General features: G+C 40.9%; 1 protein-coding gene across 1 annotated transcript in view; it reads right to left on the minus strand.

Annotated features, from left to right (window-relative positions):
* ARHGEF28 (Rho guanine nucleotide exchange factor 28) overlaps positions 1-20191 on the minus strand; it is a 126699-nt gene that overhangs the window by 69191 nt on the left and 37317 nt on the right. Inside the window, exons 4-8 of the mRNA XM_062017778.1 lie at positions 15161-15344; positions 13742-13922; positions 10347-10419; positions 6416-6462; positions 4971-5025 (exon numbers count right to left, since the gene is read on the minus strand). Of these exons, the coding sequence (XP_061873762.1) occupies positions 4971-5025; positions 6416-6462; positions 10347-10419; positions 13742-13922; positions 15161-15344 (540 nt within the window). The remainder of the gene's footprint in view (positions 1-4970; positions 5026-6415; positions 6463-10346; positions 10420-13741; positions 13923-15160; positions 15345-20191) is intronic.

The following is a 20191-nucleotide window of genomic DNA, read 5'->3' on the forward strand; positions in this document are numbered from 1 at the left end:
CTTAATATTGACAGAGGAAAAATAAAAATTCTTTTTCTGCAGCTTTCAATTTTTTTTCTTTCATTCACTCTCCTCAACTAGATACTGGTTTTGTCTCTCAATTTTTCCAATGTGTTTTCTTTCAGTGTGTCATGGTTTGACATGACAGCCTTTTCTGGTAAGGGGGAAGGGGCTGTACAGATGGCTCCTGTAAGAAGTTGCTTGCAACTCTCCCCAGCTCTGAGCCAGACCCACTGCTGGGGCTGAGACAATTGGATACCTCCACGGTCAATTTTTAAGAAGAAGCTGGAAGAGGAGGTTTCTTCCTCCATCTTCTTTTCTTCTTCTTCTGGCTGATGGTGGTACAAGGAGTAGGAACAGTGAGAGAAAAAACCATGTGGACTCCAAAGTCAGTGATGAAAGAGAGGAGGAGGTGTGCTGGAGCAGAGACCCCCCTGCATTCTATGGAGAGAACTGGTGAAGCTGAGATTTATTTTCATTTCTTTAAAGACCCCGCATCAGCGGTAGAGACTCATTTTGATAATGAGCCTGGACCAGGGGCAGCAATTCACTTCATTAAAGGTCCCAAGCCAGGGACAGTGACTATGGCCAGAGCAGGCCGTGTCCCGAGGAAGGGACCCAATATCCACAGCTGTAACTGTGGGGAGGAACCCACGACAAAGCCGCTCATTAAACTTATGCCCAGAAGAGGCCTTGTCCTGAGAGAGGGACCCTGCAACTGCAGAAACTGCAATCGTGGTGAAGAATCCACACCAGAGATATTCACCAAGGACTGTGTCCCGTGTGAGGGACCCTGTATCGGCAGAAGCCGCAGCTGTTGGGAGCAACCCACACCAGAGAAGTTCGTTAAAGACTGTGTCCTGGGGTAAGAACCCCATGTTGGAGCAGGGGAAGAATGCCAGGAGTCGTCCTCATCTGAGAGGGCAGAAGCAGCAGAACCCATCTATGAAAGACTGACCACATCCCCCATTCCCTGCCCCCCTGAGCTGTTGAGGGGGGGAGGAGGTAGAGATATTGAGAGCAGTGAGCTGGGCACCGAGCGAGAGACTGTCGTGGTGCTGCTGTGCTAGCTGGGCCAAACCATGACACAATGAAAAAAAAGAGTCTTTTTTTTTTTTTTCCTTCTAAAGACAAAATAAGCAGATCTCTAACAAATTCCAGGAAAGACACAGAGAGGTGGAAGAAGACTGGCAGGTGCAACTAGCACTGAATTCAGGAGTATCCACACAATTCTCTGCTCAGCCTGGTCTAGCATCCTGTTGTGCCCTACAGTTTATTCCTATTCCTTCAATTCTTGAATATAGCAAACTCAAAAACCATCATCTGTGGTTCACAAGTGTTTTTAGTGGCCTATCCCCACTCTGACACTCACAGGCATCGGACCACAGGGGCTTTCTGATGATCCTGGAAGATAAGAAGCCTCTTGCCCAAAAAAATGTACAATTCTCAAAACTGAACCACAAGACTCAAATGGTTCCAAAGGCAAAGATGAAGAAGATAGAGAGCAAAGAGAGTTGGTGCACTCTTAGCATTCTATCAGCTGTTGTAAGTGTTCCTACAAAGCCACTCCCAAAAACTTGTTAGGTGTAGGGAAAGTGTCATAACTGTCAATATGCTTGAAAGGGCAGGCTGGGGAAAAAAACAGAGAACAGGAACAGCAGAGCCCTTCCCCAGCAGCCACCACTTCTTTAAAGATCCCTTCCAACCCAAACCATTCCATGATGAGACTGATTTTTGGTAAAGGTTTCTAAAAGTGAGAGACAGGTGCAAAAAGAAGTGAGAAGCACAAGTGACAGAATTTGTACCCATTCAAAAAGCATTAACATCCTCCTTCTTAGAAGTCCTCTTTGATTTACTCAGCCAACTTCCTAGTGAGATTCCAGAGTTTCTATTCATTCTTCTTCACTCAACTCCCCCTGTAGCTGTTTTCCCTCTTCCTCTCCCCCACTGACAACCATTTCCATTTCTCTCCTTATCCCCCACTGTGTGCTTTTCCTGTCAAAAACATTGCCATTTACATCACCATGCAAACAATTTTTTAAAAAGTTATTTAACAATCCAGGGCAATAAAAACACAATATTTAGTAATACGGTTACATGAGTCAGGTTACAACATATACTGATTTTTACATTCAAATAAACTAATAAAAACAGCTTAAATTAAGTTAAAAAATTTGCAACTGTGAGATAGGCAAGGGGAGCCCATGGTACAGCCAACAAGAAGTCCATGCTTCACTTCTTACACAAGGCAACGGAATCAGACTCCTAAAACAAGCAGAACCAATCTCACTGCAGCTTCCACACAAACAAGTCAACTTCTTAAATGTGCTACATTCAGATAAGAGGTACAATTGAGCATTTTTCTTAGTTTAATAAAGGATGAAAGGTATTTATAAACACATGTGTATGTACAGATGTATGTATTCTACACTTTTATATCCATATTTATAATTTTGCTTCATATGTACATAAGATGCCTAAGAAAATATATTTAAAATACATTTTAAGCATCTAAATCTTGTTCAAAGTTATATGCAAATTCACCATTTTTTTTTAACCCAAAAGCTCCTTTAAGAATCTATACTCTACCACTCCTAACAATATGAACCATGGCAAAAGTCACTTGCTTGCTCCCTGCACAGGACTCGGGATCCGCTGCAGGTGCCCATCCAAGCATCAGAGAGAATCTGAGCTGGTCTGAAGTCAGAGGGCCTGGCTTCTGTTCCAGCTGTCACAAGCAGTGCTGTGCAAATGATGCCTTAGAAGGAAAATGCATTTCAGGAGTAAGAAAAAGAAATATCAGCTATAATTTCAGGGTGGAGAACTTCTACTTTGTAATGTTTTAAGCTACCTTATGTTCCCTCCAGATGGTATAACTGGAGCAGAGACTGAAGCAGATGTGGCTTCAGATTAGCACAACATAATCACTCCCCAATGGTTCCACACACTCCTATGCCGAGATAGTCCAAAACTCTGGTCTTGCTTGACAAAACAGATTTGATCATTTGGGCACTAACATCTGATGTACGTGTACTGTATTTTTGAGCAAAGCAAGAACTGCTACACTGTCCTATGTTCAAAAGCCCTAAAGTTAACTGTGAATATGATATTTTTACTACTACCAATTCTTTTATGCAGATCTTGTACTCCCTGGATGGGACAGTGAGACAAACATGATTAAATGGTTGAAGTACAGTCAGTGGCATAATGATGACTAGAAAAATAGATAACTAGATAGTTATTTTACTGAGAGATTACTAAATAATCTGCCAGTTTCTTATCTCATACTGTGTTTCTGAGTTCATGTCAGCTCCTTTCCCTTTCATGTATACCACCCACATTCACGCACACATATTCCCTTAGCTTTCCACACTGAGTGACTCTTCATTTTGCAGCCACTGAAGCTGGTGCATGGACTGTCTGAATGCCACCATCTGGGTTCCACTTTCTGAGCTCAGCACTAGACCACAGGCAGTGACACTGGCTTGGCACTTTCTTCCTGGCACAGCTTAGTTACTTATTGTCCTTTTTCTGCCTTGCCATGCTTTGCATGAGCTCATGTTTGGGCACTGTTCTTGGAGTTTTCCCAAAAATTGAAAATACTTACCTTTCCATTTGAGTTTCAATCTTTAAATGTACTGTCTAGTGCAACTAGCTATATTGTCCTAACAGCCTCACAAGTCACTTACCATGGCGGCATCTACACTCCACATGCTTCATTTCATCGAGTCATATTTTCTAGCTCTGTCAGAAAATTGTTCTGGTTTAGCAAGGAGCAGCTTTTGGCTTAGTAACAGGGGGAGCGGGTTGCAGTGAAGACCCGGTAAAGAGTTTGCGGACTCTCCCCCGGCTCCTGGGTTCACACCCACCTCCGGCCCGCCTGGGCCAATCTGGCGCCTCTGCCATCACTATTTAGGGGACGGGAATTTGGAATGCGGGTCAGGAGGTGTAAGAGTGATACAAGATGGAGGCGACCACGCGGACCCTTCAGCCAGAGGAGGAAGGAAGGAGGAGCAGTAGACCGGAGACCCTTCTGCAAGCCGTGGCGAGAATGCAAGCTGTGCCCCTGAAACCTGTGGAGATCCATGGCAGGACTGAGAGCCTCCAGCAGCTCCATGTGAGTGAGCCCGGACGGGCGAGGGACTGTGTGGGGAGACGGCCATGGCCCAGGCCGTGCTGGAGAGCCTGCACGCCGCAGAGCAGCCCCACACGAGAGGCAGAGAGGAGCTGCAGCCTTTGGAATGGGTGCACGTCGGAGCAGCCCGTGCAGGGCTGCCATGCGTGTGAGGTACCCCACGGACTCGCAGGGAGGACTGGTGTGGAATTCACCCGTCCTGAGGAGGGACAGACGGCAGAAGCTATTGGGAGCAGACTGACTGTGACCTCCACTGCCTGCCCCCCCCCCCGAACCGTTCAGGAGGGGACAGGGTAAAAACCTCGGGATCAGGGCTCTGAGCCCGGGAAGAGGGGAGGTGTGGCAGGAAGGTGTTCTTAAAAAGGCTGGTTGGACTCTTCATTGACGTATTCCTCTGTGTTGTTTCGTTTTTGGTTATGTTTTGGGTTTTTGTGGGTATGTTTTAGTTGATGTTGCATTAAATTATTTTCTGTTTTCTTCCCCAAACCGAGTAGCCTGGTCTGTTTTGTCCTGAACCTTAAGCGGCAATTAAGCCCTCCCTGCCCTTGAGCAATTCTCAGCCTCTTCAGTACTTGAGGCTAATCGTGGTCTTTGTTCCCTGATGGGCCCAAACCAGGACAAAAATACATGCAAGATTGTTGCCCCTACAAAAGTTAATCTACTACTGAAAAAAACTAGGGTATTCATGATATTGTTGGATATGGTATCTGTCTATACTAGAGACACTTGAAAAGAGGTTCCCTCTCTCACACAGATATGACTGATTAATATATACCACAGTATATATCAAAAAGTTTTTGAGAAGTCAAAATTATTAATTATTTCTTAGCTATGCCAAACAATACATCATCTTCATTTTCTTTAAGAGGAGTCACGGAGTCTTGGAAAGGCTAGAAACAGAAAACTTGAGCTATTATCTTTGAAGATAAATAGTTGCATTTTTATTAGTTGCAAGCTGTGCTACAGGCTTTCAGAATTAAAACATTATCAAGCAGCAGCCATTTCATTTTAGCCATTTTAATAAATGCAACAGGCGTGGCAAGCAACTCCCAGACTCCAAGAACTCAAACTCTACACATAATTGAAGAAGAGACAAAACCCTATCTCACTTTTCATGCAAACTCCAGTTTTTGGCCTGCTCTTCTTTTACAAAGTTCAACTGTGCCCTGACAAGCCAATATACAGTGTTTTCGAGGAAACAGCAATGTATTTCTAAGATGTTTCTTTCTCTAATGCCTGAGATGTTTGCATCTGTAGAAATATCATAGGTCCGTTCATTCTCTGTGGAGCCAACTACAGCCTTTTCTGCTAGATTAAAACAAGACAAAATCAATATGGTACCAGAATATTTTTTCCCCAGCAACACTCATTAGCCTCAACACTCTGCTCCAACACACATTTGCAACATAGACTCCAAAATGCATGCATACTGCAGACACAGCACTCTGAGATGACTTAGATCACAACAGCAAAGTGTGAATCTCAAACAAATGATTCATCTTCTGCACAGCTGGCAATAAAAAAAAATACAACAAACAAACAAAACAACTTAAGAGATCATCACTTTAATAATAACGATGTAACAAAAGCATCAGTCCAACAACATTCCACTAAATTCAGACGTTATTGAAAAAAATCATTAATATAGCTTCATGCCCAGTTAAGCTAATTATCAAGCTCCTGCTTTAAGAAGTGATAAAAAAAATACTGAGACAAAGATTTTCTGGTTTTCTGAACAGATACACAAAAGGCAGAATATAAAACTAGAGATCCAATACAACTGAGTAACCCTAATGAGATTTCTCACAAATATAGATCTACCCCCAAAAGCTGTTAGATACCCTCATGTAGAAGGCCATATTTTTTATATCAAGGATTTCACCCAGCTAAGAACTCACAGTTACCCACGAGGTCTCACTCAGAGATTAACTTCTCAGATGAAGCTGGTGTGAGACGCATTGTGCTACCCTCAGACTGGCAGCTGAACTGCAGGCTCTGTGAAGGCACTAAGGTTCACCATAAACACAAGAGCCTTCTGGTCCAAAAGCAGATCTTGCTTCTCCAACTCAGCTTTCTGGCCCACAACAGGTTCCTTCAAACAATAATCATCTATAAATTTAACTTCTCCCACAGGATAGGAACAGGCAGGAAACATTTTCTGGTAGGCACTAGTCACCTTATTTATTTTTTAGCTCCGGGGGGTGCTTAAATAGCCAAGCACAGGTTGCTGCTTCTCAACCTAAAGAAAGCTTAGCTATTTGTATGACGAGAAATCTGTACCTTAGTATCATCCTGGGACAATTCGTCAGACATTGAGTTCACAAGACCTGTAAAAGCAAAGATTAGTGCCTTTTGTAACAAGCAAATTCAGTTTGGGTCTGCTTTGATGTCTCTCCTTTTTCAAATAGGAGAGATGACATAATGAGTAGGCAAACAGGCAGGCGAGGCAGAACAATGGGCATGGGCAGCCCATGCATCTCTCCACAGCAGTGTTCCATGGGCCACGTTCAAGCTGGATGCACAACAAGTGCTATGTTATTGTCACCACCATGTTGGAGCTAGGAGAGATTTGTCAGCCAACTGCTGATTAACCCCCACATGACCAGAAAATCAACAGTTCTAGTGCCATGTCTCACAACAATCCTACAGAGCAGCTGGGTTCTGCATTTCTCCTGCAGGTGTTTTATCTTTTTTCTGAAATTAGACCTCGCATTTTCACCCTCAAAAGTAAACAAATAATTTCTGACAGGTCTTTTTTCCCTGTTTATGGTTTCTTCCCAGTGCTTTGGGGAAGGACACAGCATATGCAAAATAAGGACCACACGTTCAAGTTTTGCCCAAATGCAACCTCAAGGGCTATTGAGAAATGGCAAAGAAGAGTAATCTAGTTACAGGAATGCAAACAAACACCAGCATCACTCAGGCTTCCAGGAACATTATTAATTAGCAAATTTATTTCAAATAATAAAAATTATATGGCCAGAATTACACTGGTAAATATATTTCATTTCATATTGAATCTTTGAACTCAAGGTTCACATCTCTTCTCAAATACACAAATGTCTCTGCAATCTCCTGCTCCAGCAAGCAGTTAAACTAAGCATGACTCAGCAGCCAGTATGGGGATCTTTTGGGGACTGCCTTGAGGAATGCAGGTTTTCAGGACCTTTGTCCTTTTCTTAGCATTGCACAAAGCCTAAATACAAGTGTTTTTTTTAAAAAAAGAGCTATATCACTCTCTCTTTGGAAAAACAATTCAAAGATAGCTGTCTCTATTACCTAAATCACACAATCTTCAGCAACAACGACCCCACCTAACCTGTGAGGAACTGAGACAAAGTTCTGGGACACAGTTATGGACCCACTACAATCAGCGTATCTGTTGTCCCTGACTTCAGCAGTGCTCTCAGATACTGTCAGGAGTCAGAATGAGGTCCATGGTGATCAGTATCTCCATCATTAATTTTTAATTCATCCACCTTCTTTAATTAATCTTTTGCATCTGTAACATATGTATCTCCCCGTTCATTCTACCAGAGTAAAATGGCAGAGCACAAAATCATTAGTGCTGTCAAATACAGTATCTCAGGTATCATCTTTCAGCTAAAGGGAACAGTTTCTTCTGTAACTGCAGAAACTTACTTTAAGAGCTTCAGTGGATGATATTTTTTACAGTATCACCATGCAGTTGGCATTGTTATTATTCACTTTCACGATTCCCAGGAATTAAAAGCTCTATACCTAATGTTCTGTGGAAGCAAATTATTTATCCTCCAGACAATAGTATTCAGTCAAATCATGGTCATGAAATTTCAAGGTCAGAAAACACCAAAAAAAGTAGAACCTACTGAATTAGCCAAAATACCATTTATTTCACCTTTTCTTCTGAATCCTCACTGGATCACTCCATGTATTTGAATTTATTTAAGCTGCTACGGGAGATTCATTGCTAAGCTAGTAGCATCACCTTACATTACTTTCATATGATTGCAAGAAACAACGTACTGCTGTAGCAACTTCTGCTCAAAAATAGCTCAGGGCTTCTTGATAGCATTGTGTTTTAAAGGACTGTTGATCTCAACTATAGGCCCACTCAGAAGTGAATACTTAGTACATTTCTCAGAATGGCAGCAGTTTTAAAATCTGAGAGTGAACCTCTCATGACATGAATGTACCAAACTAATGTTCTGAGCTTAGCAGTCACTTTCCAAAGAAGTTCACTGAATGCAACAGAGAATGAAGTAAAAAGTACTCCTGTCAGTCATTTCATATTATTTCTGCTTCTAGCAGCAACAACTTTAATTCTGTCTTGAAAAAGTTCTTTTGGTCTCCCGAATACTAGAGAGTGTAAGATAGGCTACTAGTCACTAGTAATGGTCATTTATGATTTTTCAGTATCTGGCCGTTAGCAAAAGAGGTCCCGTCCCCCCCCCCCAAAATAGTCTTGTTTATAGAAATATGGCAACCAACAAAAATATCAAAACTCAAAAAGATTACAGAACTTTGCTGCCCATCAGCATATAAACAATAGTTACAGGTTTCTCATGGCTACAACTAGGTAACATAGAGTGTAAAACATACAAGTAGTATTACTATAATTTGTTTGTATAGGTCCTGGATACTACCAAAACATAGCACACTTTTCTCGACATTGAACTGAAATGAGAGTTTTTTAAAAGAAAAACAGGCACAAAATACCTCTGATGCATAAAGACACAAAAACTGGCTTCCACTGAAAATAAAATTAACTGGGTGTGCCTATGCTAATATCTGTGCCAGGTATCTTTGGTAAAAATAAAGGACAAGAAGCTTTTATAACCACAGTCTAAAATGAGACTAAACACTCTGAACTGCTGATTCTCTCTCTGGGCAATCAATATTTTTCTGTTGATTATCTGCTTGTGCCAAGTTAGACTGATTAAAGCTGCTTTTAGAGAAAATTATCAAAGTAATCATCAACTAGAAGTTGTACTGCCCAAGCTGCTGTCAATCCAGGCCATTCAGTTTCTACCTGTGAGCAGCAGCACAAAGATCACCAGCACTCTGATCAATAACTGAATATTCGGAGTCAATACATTTGCACAGTGCATCACCTGGTAAATTAACATCTACTTAGAATAACAGATGCATGGTTTGCAACTGCTAACAACTGCTTATCAATTCTCTTCAATTTACCTTCTAATGGCAGAACACTGAATGCTGCTAGAGAGGTTGGGTATAAGGCTCCTTTTCCAGCACTAAGAATGGCAGCACACATTTAAATATGAGCTACACAGCATATGTGCCCCCATTTTATCTATTCACTGAAAAGCTGCTAGCTAATGCCACCTGGAACCGCAGTACCATTCCTTTCCCTCAGGCTGCTCCTGATCTCATCCTCAGTTTATGCTCCCACTCACATTTCTGCAGCCCACAGTAGGGCTGCATCCAGCACAGCCACTGAGCAAGACAGAGTCTCTCATAGAGCTCACAGTTTTCAGTCTGTTGCTTCATCCAAATATACACCACCAGCCACACCAGCAACAAATGAAAACTTTTAATTCCTAACAACCATATGTGAGTGCCCAAAGTGTCATACTTCTGATGCTGAAGAACAAAATTTTGTGATTTTCTTTACAACTCTAAGAGATGCTTGCTCTGAGGTACACAGGGATGTATTTTAGTAATGAAAGAGCATTCTCATCAGCAAGTGCAGTCTCACAGTTCTTACAGAGGTAAACCGCTCACCAAAATATTGAATGTCTAAGTGAAAGACACAGGAAACCTGCCACCTTAGGAAGTCTGGGCTGGACCTCAAAACTATTAATACAAAACGTTACTTTGCATCTATCTTTATTAACTGGAATTACTTGGCTTTACCGGAATTCAAGGCTGGAGAGTTCATTCAATTAAAGACTGCCCTCTCCTGGAATCTTGTGACATTTCCTGGCTCCTGCAATAAAATTAGCTAAGCCTCCTTCAGTCACCATAAACGCCATAAAATTTTATGAACAATTTAATCCGACATTGGAAAACCAATGCTCTGTAGGAAGCATCCCATTTTACAGTCTTGTATTATTTCCCCGTTCCACTGTTGTATCCTTACTAGTCTCTAATATCATATGAAACATGTGATCCTCCTGAATAAATAAATAGTGTATGAATGTCTGCCAACTTTCCAGAGCTTTTGAAGACTGCAATGTTACAAAAATTGAAAAAAAAAAAAATGTACCTTCTACAGAGCTTGTTGTACTGCAGGGCAATTTTGGGCCTTCCACTGTCTCAACTTGGTTTGAATTAATACTCTACAAAAAAAAATCAAAATTACAGTAACTGTATGTGATGCCCATGACATTTCTCTGTAAACCCAACGGTATCAAAGACTAGCAAATAAATACATTATAAGCAACACTAAAATGACTGATAGAGATTACACAGAGTATTGTATCAGTTACACTCTAGAGGTTTGAAACCGACAGCAATTCCCCAAGAGGGAAACTGGTAAAATTTTTTCAACTACAGAGAGAAATTACCTCCTGGTTACAACACATAAGGGGTCTAAAGGATCAGATTTAACATTTGTAATCCATTGTTTATTACCTCCTTGTCTATGAGAAAAGCAGCACAGCAGGCATCCACAACAGCTCTCTTCAGAAGTCTAGTTAACCTTGAAAGCCTCCGTAAAAAGCAAGCAATTTTGATAAGCAGTACACCAAGAGCCTAAACCGGGACTGAACAGTGAGCTCCCGTCCTGCATCTGTGGCCTCTGGCCAGGCTGACCTCTTGCTTGGATATACACATTGGCTATATCACTCCTGCTCAAAAGGAAGAAGGGAGGAAAATCCAGTCCCTTATTTTAGCAATTTGTTTTAAAGATTATAGGCAAAAGAGATGGAAGAGAGAATGTCTCCTTTAGTACAGTTTCATCTACAACTCTGCTTGCTTCTAGCCTTTCCCTCTAGTTAGGTTGCCCGTATATTTGCCATCCACCAGAGCAGCAAACAGGGAAAAAAACCTGAATATGAAAGAAGAAGTCAGGCATGACTCTGGGTTGAATATTGCAATCAAACTGATTTGAAAGCCATGCAGCTGTCAAGCTAGTTATATCCCCTGCCCGAGTAGGGCTAGCTGCATTTTTAACTGCTCTTCTCTTGGTGAGTGAGATATTTTCCTGCCCTCACATCTACCAGGCAGAAAGAAGTCAACTCCTCCTTGGGAAACTACTAACTCAGTCTACCATAAGGCAATAAAATTACTTAAACTTTTAAATAAATTATTTTAATAATTTTGGGTCATTATCTTGGTTTGGCCATTCTTTTTTGTTATTACCCTGGCACCACTTCATACTTGCTCATTAGTCTCTGTCTTTCTTTTCTTTGTGAGAAGACCTCCCCCTGACACTGGCTGTGATGTCTCTAGCAACTGAGATAGTCAGCAGATCACTTTCATACAGTGCTTTGGGCTCTGAGGGAGGTGTACCATGAGCAATGTGGCCTCACTGATCAAGGCGCTGCTGCTGACAGCACAGCAACTTCTGCCCCAAGGAGATTGCCTAGAGTTTTACCAACTCCATGCTTACCCTCATCATCTTGAGAAATCTATCCTCTGTATTGCCCAGCACTGCCGCAAAACCTGTGAGTTTATGCTTTTTGAACTGCAGAGCTGTTTCCAGGGCACAGGTTTCCAGTGAAGGCATGGCTCCCATATGGGTTACTCTAACTTACCGACAGTTTGTTTGTTTTTATTTTTCCATTACTTTTTTAGACTTGTAAGGAATAGTCAAGGGACTAAAAGAACACAACTGAAGAACATTACTGAGAAAGACTGGAATTTTCTTGAATGAAATATGTAAAAACAGTTTGTGCTGCTCTTTAACTCATTCATTTTGCACACACAAATCCAATGCTGCATGCCACTGTAATTGAGCTCCTTCTCTTTAATCCATGTTTTCTGACAGAAGCCTAAAATAGTAAAATGGCTATTTATGCAGTCTCCAGATACAATAAACTTCAGGTACACAGACTTACTCTGCTGTATATGAGCCGAATAGTCATCATGGTGACAAATTCTATTTTAAAAAGACTGCTTATCATGAAATGTCTAATGCTCACCTGATGCTTTGGATCCAACTAAGGGCTGCAAGTCTTGCATGCAACAGAAAGAAAATTCATTTTACCTTATTTTACAGACATCATACATCACAGTTCTTTTTGGACATTATACACACACACTTCAGGACGATATCTGGTGTATAGGAAATTAACTAGATCGTGTGATCTTCCCAATTACTCTGGCTTATATCTGCTTCATTGAAAGTTATGCAACACAGACGTTGGGCAGGAAAGGAACAGGGTCCCCACAACACAGGGTCTAGACTGCTGCAACTAGAGGAATAAGGAAAGAGGAAACCCACAGGTGAAGGGTAGCAGGCTTTATCCTGAAAATACCAAGTGCAGTATCTTGCAGCCTTTAAGTCTTTGTCTGAGAGCCATGCAAACATCTAATATTCCTCATTTTATTTTTCCACTTTGAAGACTGAAAGAACAACAAGGATTTGATGAGTGTAGGGAAAAGCCGATTATATAAATAACAAGGCATTCTTCTTTCAGTTTTGGCTTTTCTATTGGAATTCTATTATTTCCATGGAAAAGTCACACACACAAATTGTAGGTATTCTGCAAGCTACAAATACAGAATAACTTCTTTGTATTAGGACAAATCAAAATCTTGGCAGTGTAGTTATATGAGAATAAGTACTATACATCACATCTCCATTTTTTCTCTTAAATACATGGATCACATTCTAATAACAAAATAAAACATGCGGAATGCAATAAAGATAACTCTTGGAAAATCAGTGTGCAAATATGGAATCAGTATGTAAATATGGAAGCTAAGCATAGAAAATAAAAGCTGAATTTTAAGACCAGAAAAAGAGAAAGGCCTGGTTTTAATGTGTTTTTAGTTCACTAGTTTTATATAGTCACAGAGTCTCAGTTAAAAAACATACGAGCACCTGCACTGCTATTAAAGAACTTGTGCTTTCAAGTGTTCTCCTCCTCACTGAGATTGAGAGATGTCCTGAAGAATACCTCTCAGCACCTTCCAACACCTTACAGTAAAATATGACCCATTACACTGTAACTAAACTCTACACTAAAATTCTCTACTCTGTATTTCTGCTGTAAACAATAGACTGAGGCTGGCTCTTGATAAAGGCTCCCAGGCACTACATTACTATATCAAAGAATGGAGCTAAATTAAATATTTCAAAATACCAATGTGAGTACAACAGCAATGTAAATAAAGATGCATAAATCCAGGGGGAAAATATTCACTGTAGAGCCCACAATAATTCAAAAATAACTTGGGAGGTAAAGAATGCTTTGATGAGGTTCTCAGCAGCTCTTTTCCTCCAGCTTCACACAATACAACGTGACATTGTGCTACACTTAAGGCAAACTAGAAATCCTAAACAGTAATACTGCAATTAGGCTGGCCATTAGTGACACAGGTAGCTTAAACTAAAAGGCTACTCAAAAACACCCAAATCTAGCCTGAAGAGTCTATAGCTGGAAATTATTGAAGGAAATCTGTGACAATTCCCTAACCTAGATAATTACCTACCTGGTAAAGAAGAGGTCTGTCCAAGAAGTACTTTCTGAAGAGCTCAATGTCTGACTCCAGCAGCTGCTCTGTGGTGTGGCTAAATGTCAGCGTCAGAACTCCTGATGAATTAACCAACTGCACAAAAGCATCCTCGCTGATGTCCACTCTTGAAATGTCAAGCAAGTGACTGCCCTGGAAACTGGAACAACATGTTCTTTAAACCAAAGTAGATGCTCAGCACACAGGTACAATGAAAGCACAGCCACGGTGAGCTTTCTGCTTGCTGCCAGCGGAGCCCATCAGGATCTCAATGCAGCCACTGCAAAAACTAGAGGCAGAAAGTCTGAAACATCCACCAAAAACACAGCTGGAAAAACAAATACTTACCAGTGACTCTGTTCAGGCCTAAGAACACACAACTACTTCTAGCCATCAGCAGGGAGAAAAAAAAATGTCAGATCTAGATGGCTAGTCAGTAAAACAAGCCAGAAAGAGCAAGCTGTGACAATAGCTATTCCTCCTTTTATTACTGTAAATTAGCAATAGTACCTTTTCCTGTTAATGCTGTTATATATAGCAGTAGAACACGACTGGCAGCTATCCCACGACAGTGAAAAACAAAAAAGTATCTCAAGGGAACGCCGTATTGTTTGGACATTACAAACAAGTGAGACATTCATAACATAATGTACTGTACCAGTTTTGTTGGGTTTTTTTTCAAATGAAGTACAGATAAGTCTCACATAAACTACATGCTGCCTGGAGCCAGACTTGAGAGAGCCGCGTATTTAATCCAAACCTTGCAAATTTCTATTTGCAAAGAAAAGCCAAGAGTGAGAAGGCACTGATGATGAACATTTGGTACCACAAGGCACATACACACACATACCACCCAGCTCCTCAGGTCTGTATAGAGGAAACTGCAGACAGCTGAAATGTGCCAGAAAGCACTTGTCCTTTAAGTCATTTGTCAATGTAGCAGCTCTCCAGCAAAACAGTCATAGCTGCAGCACTGTCTTTGCTGATGACCCTCCCTTACTCACTTAAACCCAAGCTTCATGGAGGTCACAAAGTCTGATGAGGATTTGTGAAAGTTAGGTCCTATGGTTCTGTTCATATCTCAGTATTTATATTTTTTTTTTTTTAAGGATGTCTTTATTTGTTGGTAATGTGATCCAGCTGTGATAGTGCTGGGAGAGGTGCCTGATGCTGATTATCTGTCACTTAACTGATTATTAATTGACTTGCAAATGTAAAGAAGGATGCAAATTGTAAACTTCCTTTAATTGTAATTACAAGTTTACTGCTTAACATGGTAATAATGGCAAAAAGCAACAGAAACCAACATAAAATTGCCAACTCTTTTGATAAAAAGAAAAGTACACCTCACATCCCCTAACTGAGTTTTTCAGAAGAAGCAGCAAAACATTTACTCACTTTGCAAAGACCTCAACAAGTTTAGACTGCCCATTTTGTAAAGCCAAATCTAAGGGTGTTGCTCCATCCTCATCAGGTAATGCTAATGCTGATGACCCTCCAGGCTGGGCTGCCAAGAACTGAGAGAGCTTAACCAAGCCCAATTTCATCACAAGGTGGAGGAGAGTTTCTTTATGTTTAGGCTCTGAAAAAACACAGCAAACAAACAAAATCATCAGTAACAAAATCCAGTATTTTATTTACTAGGAAGCATAAAAAGATGACTTGTTATCATCTGCAGAAATATCATAGCTCAGGTTCAGACCCACAAAAGCACTTTGGCAGAATCCATCTTTCACCGAAATCAACAGTTAGATACTTAACTGCATCTGTGGAGCTAAACTAGTAATCTCTAGTAATTTCTCTCTTTCTTCACATATAGTATAGCATTCCACACTGGAGATGCCTCAATATACTGCAGAAGATAGTTAAGAGACAATTTTTCCAGCTGTTTTTCATTGTCTCAGCAACATAAAACACCTGGCAGCATGGCCAATCATGCAGACTTAATTAATAAATATAATTTTTTTAAAAGAAGAAAAAAGATGATATTTTTTCAAGGTTGCTTGTCAGCACAGTAGAAGATACAGAGGACAAGTCTTATATCTCTCTTTTCAGAAAAGTGACCTCACCTTCCCAATACTTCTCCACCTTTTAGCACATAATCATCCAGCTCAGGGATGATGCCTAAAATAAAAGACTGCACAACAATGACTTAAGCTCATTCTCTACTGAAGTTTTTCTCTCCTTTTTCAAACAAGGGCTCATCTGTCTGCGTACATTCTCAAACACAAAGCCTCCACAATTCAAAGACAATAAATAAAATCAAGCTCAAGTGTCACTCAACCTGTTTCTTACACTAAGGGCTTGGTTTGTAGTTAAATATAAGGATACTTTCACAAGGGTTAAGTATTTAAGGTCAGTCACTGTATAAATCCCAGAACTGACTGAAATCTATTAGTTTCTGGTGATTTATGAAATTCCATTGAAACTTATCATTCTGATTCAATGGACTTTTCTTGCCTGTTGCCCAATCAGTTCAGAACATCTTTTTAAAAATTATATGTTCCAGGAATAAAGGAAAGGTGAAGCTCTTGAAGCACGTGTAGATACATGCATACATTTGTGTAAATAATCCAGTCAAAATCAATAGCAAATTGCTGTCAAATTTCCTCTCTGCATCAATAGTTACATGATAAAATTGTCTGATGGAAAGTAATCACCCAGTAGAGAGGGCAGTTCTGTAGCCAAAATGCTAACGAACACCTTTTCCAGAAACATTTATGCCTTGAGCAAAGGTATCATCTAGTCACACACAAACACAGTGGCTCATGACTGACTCTCAGTTCCTCTTTGAAAGAGCCAGAAATATTTATTCTATAGAACATTTAAAGAAGAAAGAAAACCTTGAAAAGTCCAAGAGGTCTCTAACCCACTCCTTGCCTGAAACCTAAATAGCTCCTGACAGATATTTGTCTCTGTTAAAAAAACCTTTACAAAATGAGAGCTTTTCATAATGTCCACAGGCAATCTGCACAAGGGATGATTTTATCCTCACAGTTACAATAACTTGAAATGCCCAACCTAGCTCACCATGCCCAAAACAGGCCTGAAAAAACACCTCATTCCTTTCCCTCTACAGCTTTCTTTTACGTAATTGAAGGCTGCTGTAACATCTCAGAGCGGCTCCTCTCTGGACATCTTAACAAGAGAGTTGCCTTCTGCAAAGCTGGACCTTTTGGAATGTCCTCTCAGAGCTTGGGGCCAAAACCATTAGCCTCCTTTGAAAATGCTGGACTTGGAAGTGTTACAATATATTAAATAAAACCCCAAACCACAAGAAACCTATACCTGCCTATTGCATAGTGACAGAAGTGTTGTGGTTTAACTCCTGTTGGCAGCTGAAACCCATACAGCTGCTTGCTCACTCTCCCCTAGTGGCATGGGGAGAGAATCAGATCGGTAAAAGTGAGAAAACTCACAGGTTGAGATAAACATAGTTTAACAAGAAAAGCAAAAGGTCCTCACACAAGCAAAGCCAAACAAAGAATTGATTTCCTACTTCCCAAGGACAGGCAGGTGTTCAGCTATCTTCAAGACAACAGAGCTCCAGTGCCTGTGATAGTTACTCGGGAAGACAAAGGTCATGTCTCTGCATCTCCCCCTTTTTCCTTTCTCTTCCCCCAGCTTCTATTGCTGCCTATGCTGCCATATGGTATAGAATATCCCTATGGTCAGCTGGGTTCAGCTGTCCCAGCTGTGTCCCCTTCCAACTTCTGTGCAACCCTAGCCCACTAGTTGGTGGTATGGTGTGAGAGGCAGAAAAAGCCTTGACTTTGTGCAAGCATTGCTCAGCAGTAAAGAAAATACCCCTGTGTTATCAATGCTATTTCCAGAACAAATGCTAAACATAGGCCTATACCATCTACTGTGCAGAAAAATAACTGTATTGCAGCCAAAACCAGCACAACAAGGAACCTAAGGAACTTGCTCTACCACTCCACATGGAAAATTACTGCAGGATCTTCATTGCTGATCAGTTTTTGCTCTAAATATTTGGTGGCAACCCATCCAGACTTTTTACCTTTTTGATTCAAGTGGAATCAAAACATTCAGACAGAGACAAATACCCCAAAAAACAGGTCAAGCTTCCTTCAATAAATGAAATTAATTCCAGACATCAAAGGGAGCTTCAGGACACAGACTCCAGCACTGTAACAGCCAGCAAATCTGCATGTAATATCCAAAATTCTCATTTCACTGCAATTCTAACAGAAGCAGACACATCAGTAAGATTCAGGGAAGATCCTTTGAATTAGAACATCCCTAAACATATACACAATATGTACTTAAGTATTTCTAGAACACACACATAAAATGTGTCATTATTTTTAAAAATAAAAACTCTTTTTCAAACTTCTCTTTTACTTGTGGCCAGCCAATACATGGTCTGCTGCATTAGCCTGCCCATGGAACTTTTTGCTTTTTCAACAGGTTCTGGTCAATAAAATTGGGGTTTGGTCTCCATCTTTCAGGTCCTAGGCAAAAACGTGTCTAGCTGGACCCAGGATCTGCTGAAGGATCTTTGATCAGAGAGGAAACTAGTGAACTACAGAGTTTTTTCCTCCAAGGTCTGCAAAATATTTATAATTTCAGCCTTCGAAGGCAATTATTATTGCTGTATTTTAGTTACCAATATTAACCATTAACAGTATGAGTTATGTTTACATATCTATAAAGTGAGATAGCATGTCTTTCGAAGTTTTAAAGTACATGTAGCACTTAAATTCTACTAAATAGTGATATGGAATAGTATGGTCTGGGTTAGAAGAGAGTTTTGAAGCTCACCTAATCTATACCCCTGCTTTGCGCAGGGACGTCTTTCACCAGATCAGTTTCCTCAAAGCCTCATCCAACCTAACTTTGAACATTTACAGTAATGGCTTATCCACAACTTCTCTGCGCAAACTGTTTCAGTGTTCCAGCACCCTCACCATAAAAAATTGTCTTCCTTATATCCAGTGTAAATACACGCTCTTTCAGTTTAAAACCATTGCCCCTTATTCTGTGACATGGGGCCTGATAAAAAGCTTTTCTCTGTCTTTCCTATAAACACTCTTTATATACTGAAAGGCTGCAACGTGTCCCCAGAGCCTTCTCTTCTCGAGGCTAATAGGAGAGCTGTTTCAGCCCACTGATCATTTTTGTGTCCCTCCTCTGGACCCACTCCAACACATCCATGCCTTTCCTGTGCTGAGGTCCCCAGAGCTGGATGCAGCACTGCAGGTGGGGTCTCACCAGAGCAAAACCCACAAAGTGAGTGAGTGGCTGGCTAATATAATTCCACAGGGTATGTTTTGGCATAAGGATCTGACTCCAACACACAGCTTCAAAGCCCAACCAAGCACTACTCACAAAATACCTTGGTTTGCTTGGGTCTGAGACCTTCTACAGAGGAACATTTAAATGAGCAGGGCTCAGGCTTCCCAAAACCCGTCCAGAGACAGTGGAAACAATGGCTGATGTGCCACTTCAAAAATAGGAGACCTCAATTCAACTTCCTTCTCAAACAGATGAGATTTGAACCCATAAACATCTTCAAACTTCCTCTGATGCCCTACCAGATGGGAGCATGCCCTGTCCCCTCCACTGCAGAGGAAATGGAAGCTGAACCACAGTGAAGAAGGAAATTCAGACTGAGAAAGCAGCAGACCAACTAAAATGCAACAATTGGCTGGTAGAAGTCTCTGCTGTTTAGAAATGATAGTATTTCTCATTATACCATCAACAGGTGTAAAAAACACTGCTGAGAGCCTCAGCGTCTCACTTGCTTGGAGAATGCCCTAACCACTCAGACACAGCAGGAAAACATGTGCCAGTGTCTTCCCATTCCCTAGCTATGTTTCTTATAGAGATCAATAACATCATCTGTGCTTTGCACTAGCCTCACTGCAATTTCTGTACTTCAGATTCCCCCCTATAAGGACTTCAGCAGACTCAAGGCTATGCCACCAGTATGGACCCCAGCAGAGCACCACTGGACACCAAGTTCCAGCACTGCCTTGTCTGGTGTGCTTGTATTTACACCCAGGACTTTGAGTTTAGATGCCCAGGAAACCCTGTGGACCAATACACAGCCCGTGAGCGTTTCCATGAAACTTTCACTGAATAAACAAGCTTTCAGAATTGCTCATTGGTCTGTAGGACTTAAATTCTGCTAAAGTCACACTTCAGATATCTAAGTGGGTTCTTTGGATGCTTCCAAGTAGTCTATATAGTGTTAATAAGCAAGTATCACCCAATTGCATCTAATTAAACACATGTAAATGTAACAACCAGTTTTAAACACACTAAGCATCTGATTAGATACCAACCACATTCCAATGCCCAGATGAAAAACACAGAAACAAAAAAGGCAACTCCATTCTCTGATTAAACCTTTGGCCTGGGGCCACTGGTTTTCAATGCATATCCTAACACTGAAAAAAGACA

This window comes from Colius striatus, chromosome Z, assembly GCF_028858725.1.
Source record: "Colius striatus isolate bColStr4 chromosome Z, bColStr4.1.hap1, whole genome shotgun sequence".
NCBI lineage: Eukaryota > Metazoa > Chordata > Aves > Coliiformes > Coliidae > Colius > Colius striatus.